General features: G+C 43.2%; 1 protein-coding gene across 13 annotated transcripts in view; it reads right to left on the reverse strand.

Annotated features, from left to right (window-relative positions):
• Positions 1–1,709: 1,709 nt before the first annotated feature.
• Positions 1,710–22,745, reverse strand: part of LOC109902031 (myocyte-specific enhancer factor 2D homolog) — a 72,171-nt gene continuing 51,135 nt past the window's right edge. For 2 of the 13 annotated variants that reach the window (XM_031786777.1, XM_020498084.2), the window contains exons 6-13: positions 17,369–17,425; positions 14,354–14,532; positions 13,667–13,687; positions 12,304–12,415; positions 11,754–11,958; positions 10,805–10,873; positions 8,374–8,424; positions 1,710–5,928 (exon numbers count right to left, since the gene is read on the reverse strand). In XM_031786777.1, coding sequence (XP_031642637.1) covers positions 5,505–5,928; positions 8,374–8,424; positions 10,805–10,873; positions 11,754–11,958; positions 12,304–12,415; positions 13,667–13,687; positions 14,354–14,532; positions 17,369–17,425 — 1,118 coding nt within the window. In that variant the 3' untranslated portion in view covers positions 1,710–5,504. Of the gene's footprint in view, positions 5,929–8,373; positions 8,425–10,804; positions 10,874–11,753; positions 11,959–12,303; positions 12,416–13,657; positions 13,688–14,353; positions 14,533–17,368; positions 17,426–22,745 lie in introns of all 13 variants that reach the window. The other 11 variants (XM_031786775.1, XM_031786776.1, XM_031786785.1 and 8 more) reach the window with 8 other exon arrangements.

The following is a 22,745-nucleotide window of genomic DNA, read 5'->3' on the forward strand; positions in this document are numbered from 1 at the left end:
TGAGACTGGGACGGAGATTTGTCTTCCAACAAGACAATGATCCAAAACATAAAGCAAAATCTACAATGGAATGGTTCAAAAATAAACATATCCAGGTGTTAGAATGGCCAAGTCAAAGTCCAGACCTGAATCCAATCGAGAATCTGTGGAAAGAACTGAAAACTGCTGTTCACAAATGCTCTCCATCCAACCTCACTGAGCTCGAGCTGTTTTGCAAGGAGGAATGGGAAAAAATGTCAGTCTCTTGATGTGCAAAACTGATAGAGACATACCCCAAGCGACTTACAGCTGTAATCGCAGCAAAAGGTGGCGCTACAAAGTATTAACTTAAGGGGGCTGAATAATTTTGCACGCCCAATTTTTCAGTTTTTGATTTGTTAAAAAAGTTTGAAATATCCAATAAATGTCGTTCCACTTCATGATTGTGTCCCACTTGTTGTTGATTCTTCACAAAAAAATACAGTTTTATATCTTTATGTTTGAAGCCTGAAATGTGGCAAAAGGTCGCAAAGTTCAAGGGGGCCGAATACTTTCGCAAGGCACTGTATATTCAATCAGTGCAACCTGATGCATATACAGTATGTACTCGTTCTGTTAGACTCAAATATATTGTATGAATACATCACTAAGGACAAGTGCCACTTACCAAGGACAAACGACAAAGCACTTTAGACAGAGCCGCATCTGACAGGGTTTGGCTCCAGCTGCTATCTCACAACCACATCAGCTGCTCCAAAGAATGTGTGAATCATTCTCACAGAAAAAGGTCCCCTTATGATGAGATAAGGTCATGTCTGGCAATCAGCAACTGGGTAACAGAAATAATCACACACGTCCAGCCAAATGACCTTGATTGCAATAGTGGAGCCACACCCTGGCTCATCGCTAGCCACGTGACACACACACACACACACACACACACACACACAACATAGCTTGCTCTCTGTAAATAGTGATAAAAGGATGATATACAAGTAGGTTGGCGTTTATTGTCATGAGTCTTGTCCTGGAGGCAGAACTGAGTGATTTGCTGCAAAGTCAAAATTGGCTAAATTGTAATAATGAATGAAAACAACAATGATATTTTTGGTCTTCATTTAAGGTTAGGCATTAGGGTTAGCAGTGTGGTTAAGGTTAGGTTTCAAATCTGATTGTATTACTTTGTATTACACTCTGCAGAGCTGCCTCCAGAATAAGATTCATGACAAAAAACGCTAACCTGCAAGGTATACTGCCACAGACTGAGTGGTCTGGATTAGACATGATTATTAGTTGGCCATTGCCACTGGAGACAGAAGTATGTGTCTGAGACATGTGCTCATGGGCCACACAGGACAGAACAGCTGCCACTTCCAGCTGACACTATGGTCAACTGTCTGGAGGAAGGGAAATTACACCCCCACCCACATCGCTCCAATCCTCTTGTCTCGTTACTTCATCTCTCTCTCATTCAGAAAATTGGGACTAAACAGGGTCTTATTTATTAACTCTTTGTTTACTGTGCAATTTAAATGTCCAATGATACATTTAGAAACTGAAACGTTGCACTTCTTTAAATAAGTAGAGATTATGTCAGTGGAAAAGTTATCATGCAGTGAATAGATGCCTCAATACAACATTTCTCCATTAGAACTCTCCCAAGTCTCTCCTTCCAAGTTCATTTGACTTTCTCTTTCCCTCCCATGACAGTTATGATTTAGAAACAGAAGAATTTTATATCAACATTAGTTTTATTTGTATTAATCTTAGTTATGTCATTCAAATACCGTGGCATAGTGTCTCACATAACATGCAGTTTAAGTCAATTAAGTTTATCACTTTGCTTGCGAAAAATGGAATGCTTTAAATGTGACTCGAAATAGTAAATTATTTCTAGAAACATTTCCATTTCATAAAACTATGAAAAATCTGAACAAATTTGGTTTAGGTTTAGGCTTTAAATAATTCAGTAGATCTGAACACGTGATAATGATGCCCAAAGCATTACCAGCACATGTGATGACATCTTATGGTGAAAATACATCATTCCACTTCACAGATCTCTGGCAGTTAAATTAATAAACTACTCTCTCAACAGTCCCATATTTTCTGTCACTTAACATAGCTGATAAATCACGTTTCAGAAAACTTTTTTCAGAAAACAAGTTTGTATTGATAAATTATCATATGTTTTGATGGTGAACAACACAAATGCACATTCTAATGTAAATCATAATAACAAACCAAACCTTTTTGTAGGTCAACTTGTCTATTTAATATATAAAATACCATAAAACATACGCAAAAAGGGGAGGGTAAGAAGGGACAAATGGATACTTTGGTACAATAACAAACACTTTTTGTAAAAGCAGTATAGAATTTGTAATAACATCAGTGCATACTTTATTTATGAAAATATACACAAATTGTATATCATTCTCCAAAAACAACAAAAAAGTTCATTTTGTTTACAACAAAAAGCAGACTAGCCGAACACAATATATTAGCTATAATTGTACTTTTTTCTTCAATTTCTATTTTATTTCTGTGTGATGTATATTCTTATTAATATTACATTTCATATGCATTTCCTATAATAGGATTCATTCTTTGTTTGTGTTATGCCCATGCATTGACATCTTTGTGTCTGGTCAGAAATAAATTAAATGTGTCTTGTCCTCACTTTACTATCTGTAGACTAAGTTTTGTACATTTGACAAAGAAATTGCAGCATTGAACTGGTTATTATATTAAACTTGTTTACCACCTTTCATGATCTCACATGTACTAATATTACTACAGCCGTTTTGTTTTACGTCATAAATCGTGCAATTTTAGTACACCCTTTGAAGAAAAAACTAAACAAAAAATGAAAACAAAACAAAAATATATTTATATATAATAAAATAAAATTCAAATAAAACAAGATTCCTAACCTACACAAAACCGCAAAAAATAAAATGGCCTTTTCTATATCATCATTACAATTACCATCGATGGTCACAATAATGATAATATTAACAGTAATAATAGCAATTACCATAGAACAATGATAATAAAAACAGACAATAGAACTGTCACCAGCACAAATTAACACTGGAAAGTGAGATTCTCTAAACATCATTCATTATATATGGGGAATATGGGGGCGCAGGTTAACTATTGTCATGACGATTGTCTTTTCATTTGTGATTACAGTGACCCTTAGTGTTGTTCTGGGATAAAGTCAGGGCTTTATACAATACCTCGATTGGCCAGCGTCTATAGTACTAACCAACCCCATCGTCTGCTTCCGCTAGTCACCATTTAGTCTAGGTATGAAACATTGCTTCATGGCATGTGGCCCTATTCAAGACATGGCTACCATTATTATTAAAAAAACTAAAAAAACATCAGGGTCAACATTTTGTTCAAAGCTCAGGACACAACAGTCTTACAGTCTAAGGGTGTGTGAATATACCGGCAGGCGTGATCACTCTCTCTCTCTGCCATCCACCTCTAGACGATCGTCTAGACTCCTGACGAGTCAGGCTGCACAATCCCTACGGCAACAACTACAACGATATAAAACGATAAAGAGCCAATGGGAGGTCATTTGAACCTGTTCTGGACGGAGTGCAGAGTATATGCGAGTATGGTGTTTGAGTGTGTGGAGCAATGAGGCGTTTTGGCAGAAAATTGATAGTGGCAGGGGCCAAATGAGCGTGAGATGGACTTGTCTTAAGCCACTGGTAGGGAGCGGTCGAGTTTACACCACGGTTCAAATGCTGTAATTAATTCATGTGGCCAGGGAACTCTCCTCTAACAGAAAGCACAGGGGATACTTGTCTGGCTAATGTGTGAAAATGTGTTTGTATGTGTGTGTTGAATGAGTTTGACGTGCCTGAGGACATGCAGACATGACTGTCCCTTTCTGGAGGACACCTGGCTTTTAAAGAGAGGGGGCATTTTGGGGGCTTGGGGGGAGGAAGGGGTTAAAGTGCGCTCCATCAGAGTACTAACCACTGCTCACTCAAACAGTCCAATCCACTGCTACTTCCTTTTCTGTCCCTCTAGCACCCTCACCTGGCTTTGCAACCTAGTACACTTACGTACACACATAAATAGAAAGACCCGATCCACTGAGAATCAACACATTAGCTTTTAGGGATATCCTGCTGAACATATGTGAACATATACTTCTATATACAATCCCTGTCATCTATCGTTTTCTCTGCATCGTATGCAGTTCATCACTTACTCTCAAAATCTGCTATCGCTGCTGTTTAAATATATATTTATATGCTCTATATGTTTACCCTCAAAAAACGATGTCCCTGCTATACAAAAGCCATACAGAAGGAAACAGAACAAATTGTATATATACACAGTTCTTCACTTTTTCTCCCAGTTTACATCTCCTATTCAGAGCCTTCTGAAACACAGGCATTATTTAACAAAAATATTTTTGTGTGAGTGTGGATGGATTTGAGCGTGGTGAAAATTGAAAAGTCAAAAAGGTAGTAAAAAAACACACAAAAAAACACAAAAAGAGCATTTGAAATAAATATCACAGAACAGGAAACACACGCAGCATCTGAAGTTGATCGGTAGGTATGTGTAGCATGTGTCATAGAGCTAGTGCCATAGAGCTAGTGCAGCCCTTCCCTGATAAAACAGTATTTGACCTAGATAAAGTATCGATGTTTCAGATTAAATACCTGGCTAAAACTAAACAAAACAAGGATCGTCCACTTTAGAAGAGTAAATCCTGTTTTATAAAATGGATAGATAATCAGATTGACTTTTGGGTTCTCAAATCTAAAACAGAAATGTTAATAGAAATTTAAAGATGGTTGATGGACAACAGTCAGACAGAGAGAGGACGCAATATATTTAAAAAAAGTTAAAATCTCATTCACCAATCTCATACTCTACAAAAACACCAAAAGCTGGATATAACAGTACCACTGGGCAGATACAAAGAAGTGGATTCATTTTGGTTGTTCTACTGTTTCTCAACAGAGCAGTGCAGCTGGACTAGAGACCTACTGTGGATAAAAGACAGGAGGATACCAGGTGTGTATTTTGTGATGTAGAGGGTGAAGAGAAAACCCAGCAATGTCATTAGTCAGTCAATAGTCAGTCAGTTTTGTAGCTGCTCTCGGTCCCTTCAAAACGAAAAGGAGGCCGAGCCTGCTTGATCAAAAGAGAACTCATTCATTCCAATCCTAATCTTGTCCAACACACTATGTTGACATGTAATCCCTGGTTCGGTAACTCTGCCCCTATAGAGGGTGTTTGTGTGAGTGTGTGTGTAGTACAATATAGTGTAAAACAGTATGCAGCTTGTGTGTCAACGCATACATTTGTGAGAGAAAGAGTGTGTGCAAGAGTATAAGAGCATGCGCAAATGGGCGTGTCCGGTGCATGTGTGTGTGTTTGTGTGTTGTGGAGGCATGGGTGTGAGGTCAGCATTTACTGTACATACGGTAAAAGGGTGTGGGATGGGGCATCTCTCCCCTTCACTCTCTTGTTCTACACATCTATGTGACCCAGGTGTCCAGTCTCATTCTTTTCACGTTGGCCCCCTCCTGCTCCTGCTGCTCCTGAGTGGACGAGGGCCTCAGGAGCCCCATGGCCGAGGAGGCCCCTCCCTGGTGGTGGAAGTCCTGGGCCTGCCCCTGGGCCCCATTGTCCCGGTCACCCTCGTAGGAGCTGCCGTTGCTGCTCAGGCTGCCGACGGGTGAGCGGCCCTGCAGGGTGGACGACTCCAGGCGCAGGGCCCCTGGGTACTGGCCTGACATAGGGGCCCCTGTGATGGTCACTAGGCCCCCTCCTCCGCCACCCCCAGCTGTTGAGCATGGGGTGCTGCGGTCGCGGTTGGGCGACACAGGCTCCGACTTGATGCTGATGTTGGGGTTGGTGTTAATCGTCAGCATGGTGCCCTGAGGTAAGTGGCCCACCGGCCTGGAGGGACCGAGAAAAGAGAGAGAAATGGTGAGACTTGTGCTGACATCTGCTGGTCAGCCAGGGTAACTGCAACACTACTTACAAACACACATATCAACATCACCACGAACATCACTTTAAATACAGGATCCCAGAGAGGGACCTGCTAACCAGCACACAGTGTAGTAAGCGCTGATGGAACATAGAGTCAACACCTCCACACAATAGGTGGAGGGGGGGAGGATCCTAGATGACAAATGTGTCAGCAAATTGAGTAGCGGAAAAACAAACAGAACCTTGCAGAGAGAAAGAATGTAATTGTTTATGGGAGTGGTAGATAAGTGTCCCTTCTATGAACCGCGTAGGTCTTCAATTCTATGTACCGTGCTCTGTGTTCCACCCTACTCTTCATACACACCCTGGGCTGACAGCTCATGTTTTGGCTAATTGCTAATGACAGGTAATGTTTTACTGCTAAATGTTTTAGGAAACACTGTGTCATGACGTAGCTTTTAAAAGCGACTATAGGTTGATGGACTGAGGTTAGACACACGAACAGAGGCGCAAACAGACTGGATGAAAAGGCCACACGGAAGTGCACGGTCCACAAGCCATGCAGACGGACTCTGGATTCCGAAAGACCACTCCCATGCCTTGTGCCATGTGTCCACAGTCACTTATCTTTAGCATTAATAAGTCATGCAATTGTACCCAGACATCTCCAACTTCACACCCCGCCAACAAGTCCCATCTGTAAATTCACACAGCCCTCAGCACCCTCCCCCTCTCCCACACCACTCCCCTCGATTGGAAAAGCCAACTCACTTGAATCACTTCACCCTTAAATCAGATCACCCTTCAAAAAGGTCCAACGCAGCCGTTTTCATCTCAATATCAAATCATTTCTGGCTAACAATTAAATATGTTACTGTGATTGTTTTCAATTAAAATAGTCAAAAAATAAACAAAAATAGCTTTTTAGCAAAGAGCAATTTCTCATGAGTGTGGAGTGGAAAACTGAAAACTAGCTGTTATTGGCAGAGAGGTTTGGACGTCACCAGGCGGTAAATTAGTGAATAGACCAATAAAAAAGATATTCACCAGGCATGCAAAAACTTCATCCCACAAAAACAAGCAGCCATTTTTTTCCAAAAGTATTTTCAAACAGCTCTTACACTAAAAGGGCCTTTTCACAGTATTATTCCATCCTCAGTGTGGGAATATACGGTGAGCTCCAAAGGGCATTTAAAAATTTTTTTTTTTTAAAAGTGACTCCAAAATGATTGGTCACAAAATAAGGTGAAACAACAAAAACAGTGATGTAATCATTGCGTGCTAGGAATATGAGACCAAATACTAAACTTTTGACTTCTTTATACACATAAGTGAATTTGTCCCAATACTTTTGGTCCCATAAAATGGTAGGACTATGTACAAAATTGCTGTCATTTCTAAACGGTTCACCAGATATGGATGAAAATGCCCTCAAATTAAAGCTGACAGTCTGCATTTTGTCACTGTATCATTTCAAATCCAAAGTCCTGGAGTAAAGAGCCAAAACAACACAAAATGAGTCACTGTCCCAATACTTTGCTCACTGTACATAACAAACAGGTAAATCATGTTTTTGACTGCACTGGGCCTTTAAGCTAGTGTACTTATAGGGCACAATGACCCATTCATATTATTTTATATATTCACAATTGCACAATAAAAGATGCAAGAATGTGATTCTGTACCCTACAACACACACACATACTCTCGCTCATGTGCACACTCACTCCCTAAACCCTTGACTGTGTTACTCTGCCTCTATGTACCACTTTATCAAGTGTAAGCCCGGCATTATGGACTTGTACAGGTTGATGGATTATAGTGTCACAAGGGTCCTGTTGCTATGGAGAATAATACAGTTAGAGTCAGCAGGCTGGTGACAGTGATGAAGGCACGCTCTTCAGGCTAGCTCCGAGCGCTAACACAGCTGGCGCAGTCAGAAGCACACGGTTACAGTACAGTACAGTATCGCGCCATTTCCCAAAACCTGGTCCAGAAGGACCATTGTGTGCATAGTTTTCACATTAAACCAATCTCTCAATAAATGAGCTTAAACTAAGTTGATAGTGAGTTGCATGGATGATTATTACCAGTAGCTTCTGTTGAATAGTTATTGGATCTGGTTTTAAATGAAAACCGGCATGCATGGGGGTCCTCAAAGACCAGGTTTGGGAAACAGTGCCATGCTGTGTGGCTAGTTATACACTGAAGATAGAAGAGGCTGGTGGGAGGAGCTATGGGAAGATGGGCTCATTGTAATGGCTGGAATGGAACAGTATCAAACACGTCAAACATTTGGAAACCACATGTTAAGCTCTGTTCCATTTATTCCATTCCACCCATTACAACGAACCCATCCTCCTATAGCTCATCCCACTAGCCTCATCTGACTGAGGAGATATACAGTACCAGCAGAGACCCTCTTCCCTGCCAAATAGCAAGTTTGATTGAGAGGCCATGCTGTAAAGGGAGGGTAAACAAGAAAGTTTGAGAAACTAACACAGGGAGGGTGATTCAGAAACCTGCTCTCCATTAATGTACATAACAGACAGCCCAAAAACGTGTCAGAGTTAGAGAATACTTATTATAAACATGACTAAATCACTCTACATTCAAACTTAGTCAAACATTGGGTATTCATTTTCTAAATAAAATGTAATTATAGACTCATCATTTTGAATTTATTGACATCAATGTAGTCCCTAAATAAATGTTATTTTATCTATAATTTAATAATGTTATTATATTTCTATTATTTTTCCCTTTCCTGCAATGTAGGGTAATCAAGCTGGAGTGGATGTGTTGACACAATTATTCCCTATCCTGTCGCCTGTGCAAACAAACAACTATTCCTTGAGGAGAAAGGAGCTTTCTCTGAACTAAATAGAATATTATGTGCACAGCACACAAATCAGCAGTGTGTACACAAACAACTATTCATTTCTGTGTACATTGTAAAACATGCGTAAGGTAAACACATAAAGGGAAGCCTTTCCCTGAACAAAACAGCTGGAGAGACAGAGACAGAGACAGAGACAGAGACAGAGACAGAGACAGAGACAGAGACAGAGACAGAGACAGACAGACAGACAGACAGACAGACAGACAGACAGACAGACAGACAGACAGACAGACAGACAGACAGACAGACAGACAGACAGACAGACAGACAGACAGACAGACAGACAGACAGACAGACAGACAGACAGACAGACAGACAGACAGACAGACAGACAGACAGACAGACAGACAGACAGACAGACAGACAGACAGACAGACAGAAAGCGATATTGAAAGGAAGAGAAAGACAGAGTGAGTTAAGTGATAGACAGATAGCAACATACTGAGGTAGCGAGTTGTGTGTGTGTGTGTGTGTACCATTTCTCCAATGCAAAAGGACATGTCCTTAATGCAAAGACAGACAGAGACAGACAGACATGTTCCCTAAACAGGAAGCATTTCTCCAAAACCCCTTAAACCTCCTCAACTCAGACCCTTTCTCTCCTGAATGCATCAGCTGGGTTCCTCAAACACAGAGACCAACACATCCTGCAAGGCTGAAGGCAGCAATTGACGTGTGGAAAACGATTCAATAAACAAGTCACCGTGGGAAGGCTAGCGGGACGCCCTTGACACAGCATTAACATTTAGATTGGTGTGCTAGTCAACAGGTGCACGCTAGTTGCAGTGAGTCTTTAGAGGAGGCTCTGGAATGATTGGCCATGATTGGCCACAAGGAAGTGGAGAAAAAAAAACCTGGCAGAAATCATTTCCACCCTCACTTCCCACGGCGAGTAACCAGGGCTGACAGGGAACGCGAGGTTTGCAGTGAAAAACCGTCAATCACCTTTGAGTGGAAGTGTCTGCTCACTGCAGCTACTGTGCAAGGGAATAAATAACAAAAACAGTGGGACTGTACGTATAGCCTATGTAATCAAACGCTTGTGTGAGAGAACAAATCGTGGGTGGAACGTGCTCTTCAGGGCAAAATGAGAACGGTTTGATCAAGTGCCTTACTTTGAAGCAGCAGTTTCACTGATCATATGAAGTACGGATGAGTGAAATCTGACTATTGATCTTACTATCAGGCCATCCAGGTGAGAGAGATTAATAGACCTGTGCTTCAAGACAAAAAAGGAGGACTATACTACTCATTCTTGGTGTGTGTCAATGCGGTCCTGTGAGACTGATGCACACAGCGTTGGACGGCTGCCATATTTCTCTCTTTGGTTCCAAGCCTCAGAAACAAGATATAAAAGAAAGAGGAAAGACGCAGATCCGGGTTCAATACCTGGCTGTGTCGCAGCCGGCCGCGACCGGGAGACCCATGAAGCTGCGTACAATTGGCCCAGTGTCCTCCAGGTTAGGGGTGGGTTTGGCCGGCCGGGATGTCCTTGTCCCATCGCGCTCTAGCGACTCCTGTGGCGGGCAGGGCGCATGCACGCTGACACGGTCACAAGGTGTATGGAGTTTCCCGTGCAACACATTGGTGCGACTGGCTTCCGGGTTTATCGAGCAGTGTGTCAAGAAGCAGTGTGGCTTGGCGCGTTGTGTTTCAGAGGACGCACGGTTCTCGACATTCGCCTCTCCCGAGTCCATACGGACAAGGACAAGACTAACTACCAATTGGATGTCATGAAATAGGGGGGGAAAAGGGGAAAATAATAATATATAAATAATGTTTTACAGTGTAAGTTACATGAAATCTAAACTGTTATACCTTCATTATGTTCTTATGAATTGAACCCAACCTGAGAGCCGCACAAACTTAATTTGATACGACAAACAGTAAATGCATGATGATAACCACACATGTAGCGCTAGATGCTAATTCCTTCACCTCAGGTTAGCAGCGAAATTGGAGATGCAGTTAGCCATCTCCCCGTTCTGTTTCTCTGCGCCCCACATGCTGTGGACAAGGGGGAGAACAAACAAGCGGTTACATACAGCTACCCCGCGGCTAGCCTAGCCACCACAATTTAGCTCTAACAATGCTAGTAACGAGACAAAGCTGAGAGCTAATTAAGCTAATTAATTAGCCTACAGTAGGTGGTCATTCCAGCCATTACAATGAGCCTGTCCTCCTATAGCTCCTCCCACCAGCCTCCTCTGATGCATACTATAGCAAGTGGATACCAGTGACGGTCTGAGGTGTTCAGTTTGGGTCGCAGTTTATTGTAGCTAGCAACCATGCTATGCTTCTCTCGAGGAAAAATGCTCAAATGCCAATGATGCACGGCTTTAGTAAGTCAGACTTGCTGATGGAATTGTGTGCAGACAGTAAGTGCATGTGTGTTTACGGGTCTATGGGCTAAAGAACAGGTAAGTACAGAGGGATAGTCTGTATGGCATGGGTGAGAAGTTACTGCTCAATGATTGGTCACATAGTATGGGGAAAGTTTTGGGTTAATTCCCTTTAACTAAAACTCATGAATTGAAAGCAACGCAGATATCGGTTTAGGGCAGGGGTATTCAAACTTTTTCAGTGGGGACCCCATTTCCCCCCCCTCCATGAATTTCCCCCATCCCAACCCAAATCTAACGACACAATGTTAAAATCAAATGACACAACCGTCAATTAATTGCATTTTCTGCTCTTATTAAAATGAAAAGAAACCAATAAATACATTTACTTAATAATTGTTTTTGTATATTGTTCCATACAATAATCTGTACTCTTAATTGTATTATTATTATTAAAAATATGGAGGGACCCACTAGGGGTCGCGACCCCAACTTTGACAGCTAGCTACACTTATACAATAGGGTGACCGGGGAAGTGTACTTACACCAAATTACTGAGTGACGCCAAGCTGATCTGTTGTTGTTGTTGCTGCTGTTGTTGTTGTTGTTGTTGCTGCTGCTGTTGTTGTTGTTGTTGTTGCTGCTGGGATACTACTGGTTGCTGTTGCCAGGTGGACATGTTGCTAGGCAGCAACCCTGATGGTGTGAATGTCTGGAGTGCTGTGAGATCTGCACTTGTCAGCTGGTACTCTGAGATGGAGGGAGGGGGAGGGAGGGGAAGAGAGGGAGGGAGAGAAATGGAGAGAGAAGGAGAAATACTCACACATTGATCAAAGTGAATATGCACACGATTCACTTACAGTGGTAAATTGTGTTATTTTCTGCCTTTGCCAATTTGGGTAATTACAGAGCAGACTGACAAAAAGAAAATAACTGAAGAAACGAATCAAAAGTATTCACCCTTGTGTTTCTGTCATCCACTGGCCCTAATACACTTGCTTTAAGACATACTACAGACATACAGTGTGTATCCAATTCCAATATTCTGCAAGCTTTGCCCGTGAGCAGCGAGTACCCTTTTCCTCTTTTACTCACCAGTGTTGTAGGCCGTCTGCATGGCGGAGAAGGGGGCTAGGAGACTGGGCGTCGCCACGGAAATCACTGGCGTGGACAGGTTCCCTTGTGAACCGCCTAACCTCTGAGCATTCTGGGAAGACAGAGGACACAGGAAAGACGCTTGAACATCAGGACGCAGGAAGTAAAGACTTATTTTAAACCAGAAGGTTTGTGCCCACGCAGTACCATGACATTCGCTAACAGTATCAAATACAAACGAAGGTGGGGACATCCTGGCCTGTACGGTTCATGGCCTGTACGGACTTCTCTATGACACGGAAACACCAATATTCACGGCCACGTGAACGAACAGTTGGTGGAGGTGTTCGGAAGTGTTCCACTCAAATGGAGAATCATGCGGATTGCTTGAGAGGCATGCATCGGGCAGAACAACCAGAGTGAGCGACAAAGTGATTGTGTGTGTGTTGGTGCGTGGTGATAAGTGTGTGAGTCGGGGCTCCGACTCTCAAGGGGTGGAGGTCATTGTGCCATTGGTGTCACCTTGTAAACAGTTTGTCCTAGTCAATGGATACACACACTCCAGAGAGTACTGTAGCCTATACACAATTACCTTCTGTCCATCCCAACATGGATCACACACACATGGAGTTGACCCATGCACATGCCAAAATACATACAATGCATTCACAGAGAGCTTTACCTCCATTTTGGATTTACCACACATAGTATGCATACACACTATTCTATAACATACAGTACCAGTCAAAAGTTTGGACATACCTACTCATTCAAGGGTTTATTTTTTACTACTTTCTACATTGTAAAATAATAGTGAATACATCAGAACTATTAAATAACACATATGGAAGTATGTAGTGAGCAAAAAAGTTTTAAACAAATCAAAATGTATTTGAGATTATTCAAAGCAGCCCTTTGCCTTGATGACAGCTTTGCACACTCTTGGCATTCTCTCAACCAGCTTTATGATGTAGTTACCTGGAATGCATTTCAATTAACAGGTGTGCTTTGCTATATTATATTTATATATAAATATATTTTGATTTGTTTAACACTTTTTTGGTAACTACATGATTCCATGTGCTATTTTATAGTTTTGATGCCTTCATTATTATTCTATAATGTAGAAAATAGTAAAAAAAACAAAAAAACATGGAATGAGTAGGTGTCCAAACTTTTGACTGGTACTGTACATTGTACTGTGCTCTTATTCGACTGATACTACACTGTAAATACTGTATACTATATTATCTACTAATATACCAGTACGACAGTATACCAGTATGACACTCATGCCTGTGAGACCACAGTGTTGACACAGCAACCACAGTCAAGTCTAGGAGTTTCTATTCACCTCACTCACCAACTCCAGCTCCTCATCGGTCTGCAGGGGGCAGTAGGACAGAGAACACGGGTTACAGCTCTGTACTAACCTGCTGATCTAGGATCAGCCCCATTCCTAATCTTAACCATTGGCCTCATTAAGGGGAAATGCAAAACTGAACTCAGATCAGCTTCTGGGGGGATATTTCATCACACACTCACAAAAATATCTAATTCAGAACGCCAATGACGAGATGCATTTTGAAGTCAATCCTTCTTTAGCACAGTCTATAGCCGCACTCAGTGCGTGCCAAAATCAACCTTTGAATTTAATCTTATTATAATTGCTGTCCTATTAATTGTTCAATTGCTTTATAAACTAATAATGACTCAGCATCTGTTTTGTAGAAAAATGTGAGCTTCTGAGTGACACCACTCTGAGAAACAAAACTTTATTACTGTAGACATCCCAACCTCCTAAAATGTGTTGAGTCACAAGACACAATAATAAATAAATACCTCTATTTCAACCGTTTACAAATCAAACAGCATATGCTTCATTTTGGTATTAAATGTTTATCTCAGAAGGAATAGAGATTTATAAAGATTCAGCAGCCCATTGTTTTGTGACTGGCGGGACACCAATGAAGCATTTATCAATGTGAGAAAACAACAGACTCAGTTTGGGCCAGTAGGGCTCCCTGTAGTGAATCTCTCTGTGGCTCACCAGCTGCATCAGGCTCTTGCCGCTCTGGGAGGTGATGACCCGGAGATCAGGCTTGCGGCTGTTCACCATCTGAGGGCTGGGCGGAGGTGGAGACTTGGCCAGGACTACTTTCCCCAGGCTGTTGCCGTTGGAGACGGAGAGGAGGCCGGGGGAGGCCCTGGCACTGATGTAGCCGTTCGCTGGTTGAGAGGGAGACGGAGAGGAGATATTAATATGGTGTTAAGGAATGGAAGGAGTGTTTGTGTGGTGTGTGTATGCCTATCACTTACTGTAGGACAACTGTAACGCTGTGAATATTAGTATGAATCCGTAAACATTTCTCGTTTGACCCTTTCACGCATTACACTGTAACACTACTGACAAAACCTCATAGCTTTTCACTACAGGAGCAATGTCACTCCTATGTCAACCCTACGGCATCCCTATGTCAACATTCAGACAGTCCCCTTCAGGTTACGCCATGTGACACATCCCTAAGAGAAACAACCTTTTGTTATTACTCAAGACATTCCAACCTCCTAATGTGTTGTCTCATAAGACACAATTAAAAAAAGATAATAATAAATACCTCTGATATTTTAATTAGTTTACAAATCAAACAGCGTATGGTTCGTTTTGGTTTCACACATTATGAAGGTCTAGCCATCGAACGGCTCAATGGTGAGCAGTGTTAATCTGGGACAGCATCAAGCTACTCAGACAACAGCATTCCTTCTTGCCATGGGACAGACCCTCAGCCTGATTTCCCCTTACTTGGTTAAAAGGAGCCGTTGACTCAAAGAAAGACAGGCTCACTGTGTGGATAGGGGAGCGGGGGACTTTCCCAGCACTGTCAGGAACACAACCAGGCAAACACAGACAGTAGACACACACAGACAGAGAGAGAGAAACAGAGAGAGAGAGATATACAAAGAGACATGCACACATACTGTGGGCAGGCACACAGTCAGACGCACAACTACACACGCGCGCACACACACACACACACACTCCCTAGAGCTGGGCAGGGTTCTGCGATAGCAGATAAAAGTTGCTCCATGACGTGTCCCAGATGCTACCAGCATGTGACACCGTTTCATCTCAGTCACACATACTTCAGTTCAGACACACACACACACACACACACACACACACACACACACACACACACACACACACACGAGTGGCAAGGAGAGAATGATGTTTGCTCCAGACTCATTTGTGTCAGCAGTATCAATAACACACTACTTCCATCAAACATACAAATGCGTAACAGTTACCATAATTTTGCTCACGCCATTCACAACTGGATAGAGGACTCTGGGCAGCCAGTGAAGATTACTTTATACTGAGGTGTTTTGGGATGGGAATATGTGAATTCAAGTGAGTGTGAGCCACAGCCGAGGCAAAAGTGGAACAGGGCGATGGTGGATTTTTGCGTTGTACCTGACCTAGCAGACAGACACTCGCTCAGTCCTTCCTCTAAGAAACTGGACGCTCACTCATCTACCCCAGCAACAGAGGGAGATGAAGGAGGAGAAAGAACATGTGTTAGTCAGATGTTGGCCCCAGGCCCTGGGCTCTTTGAACAACAGGGCTCTAGTGTGTAAGAATTCACACTCATTATGTGTCTGTGTGAATGCTTATCCGTGCATGTGTTTGTGTAAGTACATGTTCATGTATGTGTTTATGTGTTGTATGTATGCATGCATCAACATATGCATTTTAGTGTATACCTGTGAGTGTGTGTGTGTACTCGCTCTCCCAGGCTCTACTCCTATTACCCAGTGCCGGGCGTGGGAATCTCAGGAATGTCGGGTGACGTCAATGGTGACATTCCCTGAGCCCAGAGCCTGGGTCTGTGTTCAACAGCTGAGAACGACAGAGCGAGGGGGAGGAGGATTTGGAGGGAGGAGGGGGAAGAGAGAGAGAGTCAGCGGGCTAGCAGGGTGAGTCACTTGAGCTGCGTCTTGGGACCACCGCACTGTTTACTGCACTGGAGGGTTACTGAGACAACTCCGGTTTAGAGAGAGAAAGGCATTATGACTACTGGGGTCTGTTCCATGACTTTGTGACTTGAGATAGGATTGTGTAACTCATTGTCGTACGAGTCTTTCATTGATATCAATGTGAAAGCCGAACCTATGCTCCCAAAATCTAGGTTAAGATTTGTTGCTTAGTGCCTTAGTCACAAATAGAAAAACATATTCTGCTCTACACAATAATACAGCCATTCATTTTTGGGGAAGATGTTGTAGCACAATATCTGATAATATTGTAATCTACTGATGACTGCATGCCTTGAGCAATTAGGTTAGAAGTGAGGCTCTGGCCGGTGTCAAAGTCACCTCTGAGGAGATGGCTCTGCCAAGACAAGGTACAGTTTGAACCACAGGGGATTGGAGTGAGTGTGTGCGTGTGTGTGTAAAGGGGGGTGGGGGGGGGGACATGGGGGAACAGCTGCGATAGAGGGAGGGAAGGACAGAGAGAGGGAGGGAGAAAGCGGGGTCAGGGGAGACAGAATAAGGGGGGGTGAGGAGACGGTGAAGATGCTAGGTCAGAGTGTTCATGTCATTCAGGTCTCTCTCTACACCTCTCTTTCTCCCTCGTTTCCTCAGTCTTTCATTCTCTCTCATTCTCTTTCCCATCAACCCCCTGGGCTATTTACAAGCGGCTTTCCTGTGACCCTCAGCTGTCGCTGGCCAACAGGTGTGTTTGTGTGTGTGTTTGAGTACATGAGTGCCAGTGTCAGTGTTTGTGGAGATTGCAATCGACCAGCTATCATGACATCTTTTTCTCTTCCATCAAACAGTGGAGTCTGTCCCAAAGTGTAATCCATACACATTTTATGCTTTACTATAACCCACAACTCCCATCACATCAAGGAAAGCCATGAAGGGTAAAAACTAGCAAGCTAATAATCTATTGTCACAGCTACAACAGAGAGACGCAGTTCACTGTGTATACTGTATCATCTTATTTGCTAGGTAAAAAACGACTCAACTAGGTATTTTAGCAGAAGTAGACGTCACTTACGAACAGGGCTCGGGCATCCTCCGTTGGAGTTGTTCAGTTCACCTCCTAATAGAGCACCTGTGGAGGTAAGAACAGAAGACAGCGGCCATGTTGAAAAGGACAAGTTGCACATACGAGTTGATGTGAATTGTAAGAATTGCAAAGAAAACATGAACATGAATAATGCTGAGTCCATAACATTGATGCTGTTCATTGACTACAGCTCAGCGTTCAACACCATAGTGCCCACCAAGCTCGTCACCAAGCTCAGGAACCTGGGACTGAACACCTCCCTAGATCCTGGACTTCCTGACGGGTAAACTCCAGGTGGTAAGAGTAGGCAACAATACTTAGAACTGTTCAAATGATGTCTGTGAGTATAACAGAACTGATATGGCAGGCAAAACCCAGAGGACAAACCATTAAAAAAAAAAGATGTTCAGCCTTCCACTGTTTCCAATGGCTTTCATGTTTATTATGAGGCGAAGTCCTCCCAGATTGCAGTTCCTAGGACTTCCACTAGATGTCAACAGTCTTTAGAAAGAGTTTCAGGCTGGTTTTTGGAAAAAATGGAGGTAGAAGTTGTAGTTTTTCATTTTGGCTGTAGTGTTTCCATGCGCGTGGGTGAAGGCACGTTCTTTGTTATTCATCTCCGATAATGAACATACTATTCTCCGTCTTAAATTTTATAGTTTATTTAAATATTAGGGTACCTGAGGTTTGATTATAAACGTTGTTTGACTTGTTTGGATAAGTTTATTGGTAATGTTTGGGATTCATTTTGTATGCATTTTGAAGGAGGGAAACCGGTGGATTATTGAATGAAGTTTTTATGGATATAAAGAAGGACTTTATCCAACAAAAGGACCATTTGTGATGTAACTGGGACCTTTTGAAGTGCCAACAGAAGAAGATCTTCAAAGGTAAGGCATTTATTATATCGCTATTTCTGACTTTTGTGTCGCACCTGCCTGGTTGATAAATGTTTTTCATATTTTTTTACGCAGGGCGCTGTCCTCAGATAAACACATGGTGGGCTTTCGCTGTAAAGCCTTTTTGGAATCTGACACAGCGGCTGGATTAACAAGAAGATAAGCTTTATTTTGATATATAATACTTGTATTTTCATGAATGAAAAAATATATATATATTTCTGTAATTTGAAATTCGTGCTCTGCAATTTCACCGGATGTTGGCCAAGTGGGACACTACCGTCCCACCTGCCCATAAGAAGCTAAGACACGCTAATCCGGGGGTACCCCCCCCCAGGGGTGTATGCTTAGCCCCCTCTTGTATTCCCTGTTCACCCATGACTGTGCGGCCACGCACAACTAACTCCATCATCAAGTTTGCTGATGACATGACGATGGTAGGCCTGATCACTAACGGCGATGAGACAGCCTACATGGAGGAAGTCAGAGACCTGGCCGTGTGGCGCCAAGACAACAACCTCTCCCTCAACATCAGCAAGACCAAGGAGCTGATTGGGGACTACAGGAAACCGGAGCAGGTGCACACCCCAATCCACATCGACGAGGCCGCAGTGGAGAGGGTCAAGAGCTTCAAGTTCATCGGGGTCCACATCACTGAGGAGTTAACATGGTCCTCTCACACCAGCACAGTTGAAGACAGCACGGCAGTGTCGCTTCTCCCTCAGGAGGCTGAAACGAGTTGGCAGATCCTTAGGAACTTTTACTGCTGCACCATCGAGAGCATCCTGACTGGTTGTATCACTGTCTGGTATGGCAACTGCATCACCCTCATCAGGAAGGCCCTACAGAGGACGGTGCAGACAGCCAAATTCATCATTGGGGGTGAGCTCCCAGCCATCCAGGGCGTACATGCTAGGAGCTGTTTGAGAAAGGCTTGAAAAATTACCAAGGCTTATATCCCCTGGCCATAAGACTGTTCAATGGCTAACAACTACTGCCACCCCCCCCCCCCTCACACCTACGCTGCTGTTCACTGATTATTGATTGCCATTACCATTCGTATTTATTCAGTTATATATATATATATATATATATATATATATATATACACACACACAGTGGGGCAAAAAAGTATTTAGTCAGCCACCAATTGTGCAAGTTCTCCCACTTAAAAAGATGAGAGGCCTGTAATTTTCATCATAGGTACACTTCAACTATGACAGACAAAATTAGGGAAATAAATCCAGTGTAAAATAACAGTGTAAAATTGCTGCCCCCTCAAAATAACTCAACACACAGCCATTAAACTAAACTAAACCGCTGGCAACAAAAGTGAGTACACCCCTAAGTGGAAATGTCCAAATTGGGCCCAAAATGTCAATATTAAATGTGGCCACCATCATTTTCCAGCACTGCCTTAACCCTCTTGGGCATGGAGTTCACCAGAGCTTCACAGGTTGCCACTGGAGTCCTCTTCCACTCCTCCATGACGACATCACGGAGCTGGTGGATGTCAGAGACCTTGCACTCCTCCACCTTCCGTTTGAGGATGGTGGTATTAATGTTTTGTATAAACCTCCTATCACGCCTTCATTTACACTCTTGCGCACACACACAACTTATGCCATGCTTATCCCTGCCTACATGTACAGTACATCTCAAATACTCCAGTATCCCTGCACATTTTGTACTTGCACTGCACCTGTATATAGCTTCCTCTTATTTTTTATTTCTCCTGTTTTTATTTTGTATTATTAGTTCAATATTACTGCACTGTTGTGTAGGGCTTGCAAGTTAAGATCTGTCCTACTATCCAGGTCTGTACCCAAACAATTTGAACTTCTACTTTTAAAAATCCACCTCTCTAAAAACAAGTCTCTCACCGTTGCCGCCTGCTATAGACCACCCTCTGCCCCCAGCTGTGCTCTGGACACCATATGTGAACTGATTGCCCCCCATCTATCTTCAGAGTTCGTGCTGCTAGGCGACCTAAACTGGAACATGCTTAACACCCCAGCCATCCTACAATCTAAACTTGATGCCCTCAATCTCACACAAATAATCAATGAACCTACCAGGTACCTCCCCAAAACCTTAAACACGGGCACCCTCATAGATATCATCCTAACCAACTTCCCCTCTAAATACACCTCTGCTGTCTTCAACCAAGATCTCAGCGATCACTGCCTCATTGCCTGCATCCGTAATGGGTCAGCGGTCAAACGACCTCCACTCATCACTGTAAAACGCTCCCTGAAACACTTCTGCGAGCAGGCCTTTCTAATCGACCTGGCCGGGGTATCCTGGAAGGATATTGATCTCATCCCGTCAGTAGAGGATGCCTGGATATTTTTTTAAAAATGCCTTCCTAACCATCTTAAATAAACATGCCCCATTCAAGAAATTTAGAACCAGGAACAGATACAGCCCTTGGTTCTCCCCAGACCTGACTGCCCTTAACCAACACAAAAACATCCTATGGCGTTCTGCATTAGCATCGAACAGCCCCCGTGATATGCAGCTGTTCAGGGAAGCTAGAAATCATTATACACAGGCAGTTAGAAAAGCCAAGGCTAGCTTTTTCAAGCAGAAATTTGCTTCCTGCAACACTAACTCAAAAAAGTTCTGGGACACTGTAAAGTCCATGGAGAATAAGAACACCTCCTCCCAGCTGCCCACTGCACTGAAGATAGGAAACACTGTCACCACTGATAAATCCACCATAATTGAGAATTTCAATAAGCATTTTTCTACGGCTGGCCATGCTTTCCACCTGGCTACTCCTACCCCGGACAACAGCACTGCACCCCCAACAGCAACTCGCCCAAGCCTTCCCCATTTCTCCTTCTCCCAAATCCATTCAGCTGATGTTCTGAAAGAGCTGCAAAATCTGGACCCCTACAAATCAGCCGGGCTAGACAATCTGGACCCTTTCTTTCTAAAATTATCTGCCGAAATTGTTGCCACCCCTATTACTAGCCTGTTCAACCTCTCTTTCGTGTCGTCTGAGATTCCCAAAGATTGGAAAGCAGCTGCGGTCATCCCCCTCTTCAAAGGGGGGGACACTCTTGACCCAAACTGCTACAGACCTATATCTATCCTACCGTGCCTTTCTAAGGTCTTCGAAAGCCAAGTCAACAAACAGATTACCGACCATTTCGAATCTCACCATACCTTCTCTGCTATGCAATCTGGTTTCAGAGCTGGTCATGGGTGCACCTCAGCCACGCTCAAGGTCCTAAACGATATCTTAACCGCCATCGATAAGAAACATTACTGTGCAGCCGTATTCATTGATCTGGCCAAGGCTTTCGACTCTGTCAATCACCATATCCTCATCGGCAGACTCGACAGCCTTGGTTTCTCAAATGATTGCCTCGCCTGGTTCACCAACTACTTCTCTGATAGAGTTCAGTGTGTCAAGTCGGAGGGTCTGCTGTCCGGACCTCTGGCAGTCTCTATGGGGGTGCCACAGGGTTCAATTCTTGGACCGACTCTCTTCTCTGTATACATCAATGAGGTCGCTCTTGCTGCTGGTGAGTCCCTGATCCACCTCTACGCAGACGACACCATTCTGTATACTTCCGGCCCTTCTTTGGACACTGTGTTAACAACCCTCCAGGCAAGCTTCAATGCCATACAACTCTCCTTCCGTGGCCTCCAATTGCTCTTAAATACAAGTAAAACTAAATGCATGCTCTTCAACCGATCGCTACCTGCACCTACCCGCCTGTCCAACATCACTACTCTGGACGGCTCTGACTTAGAATACGTGGACAACTACAAATACTTAGGTGTCTGGTTAGACTGTAAACTCTCCTTCCAGACCCATATCAAACATCTCCAATCCAAAGTTAAATCTAGAATTGGCTTCCTATTTCGCAACAAAGCATCCTTCACTCATGCTGCCAAACATACCCTTGTAAAACTGACCATCCTACCAATCCTCGACTTTGGCGATGTCATTTACAAAATAGCCTCCAATACCCTACTCAACAAATTGGATGCAGTCTATCACAGTGCAATCCGTTTTATCACCAAAGCCCCATATACTACCCACCATTGCGACCTGTACGCTCTCGTTGGCTGGCCCTCGCTTCATACTCGTCGCCAAACCCACTGGCTCCATGTCATCTACAAGACCCTGCTAGGTAAAGTCCCCCCTTATCTCAGCTCGCTGGTCACCATAGCATCTCCCACCTGTAGCACACGCTCCAGCAGGTATATCTCTCTAGTCACCCCCAAGACCAATTCTTTCTTTGGCCGCCTCTCCTTCCAGTTCTCTGCTGCCAATGACTGGAACGAACTACAAAAATCTCTGAAACTGGAAACACTTATCTCCCTCACTAGCTTTAAGCACCAACTGTCAGAGCAGCTCACAGATTACTGCACCTGTACATAGCCCACCTAAAATTTAGCCCAAACAACTACCTCTTTCCCAACTGTATTTAATTTTTATTTATTTA

This window comes from Oncorhynchus kisutch, linkage group LG13 (genome assembly GCF_002021735.2).
Source record: "Oncorhynchus kisutch isolate 150728-3 linkage group LG13, Okis_V2, whole genome shotgun sequence".
Lineage (NCBI taxonomy): Eukaryota > Metazoa > Chordata > Actinopteri > Salmoniformes > Salmonidae > Oncorhynchus > Oncorhynchus kisutch.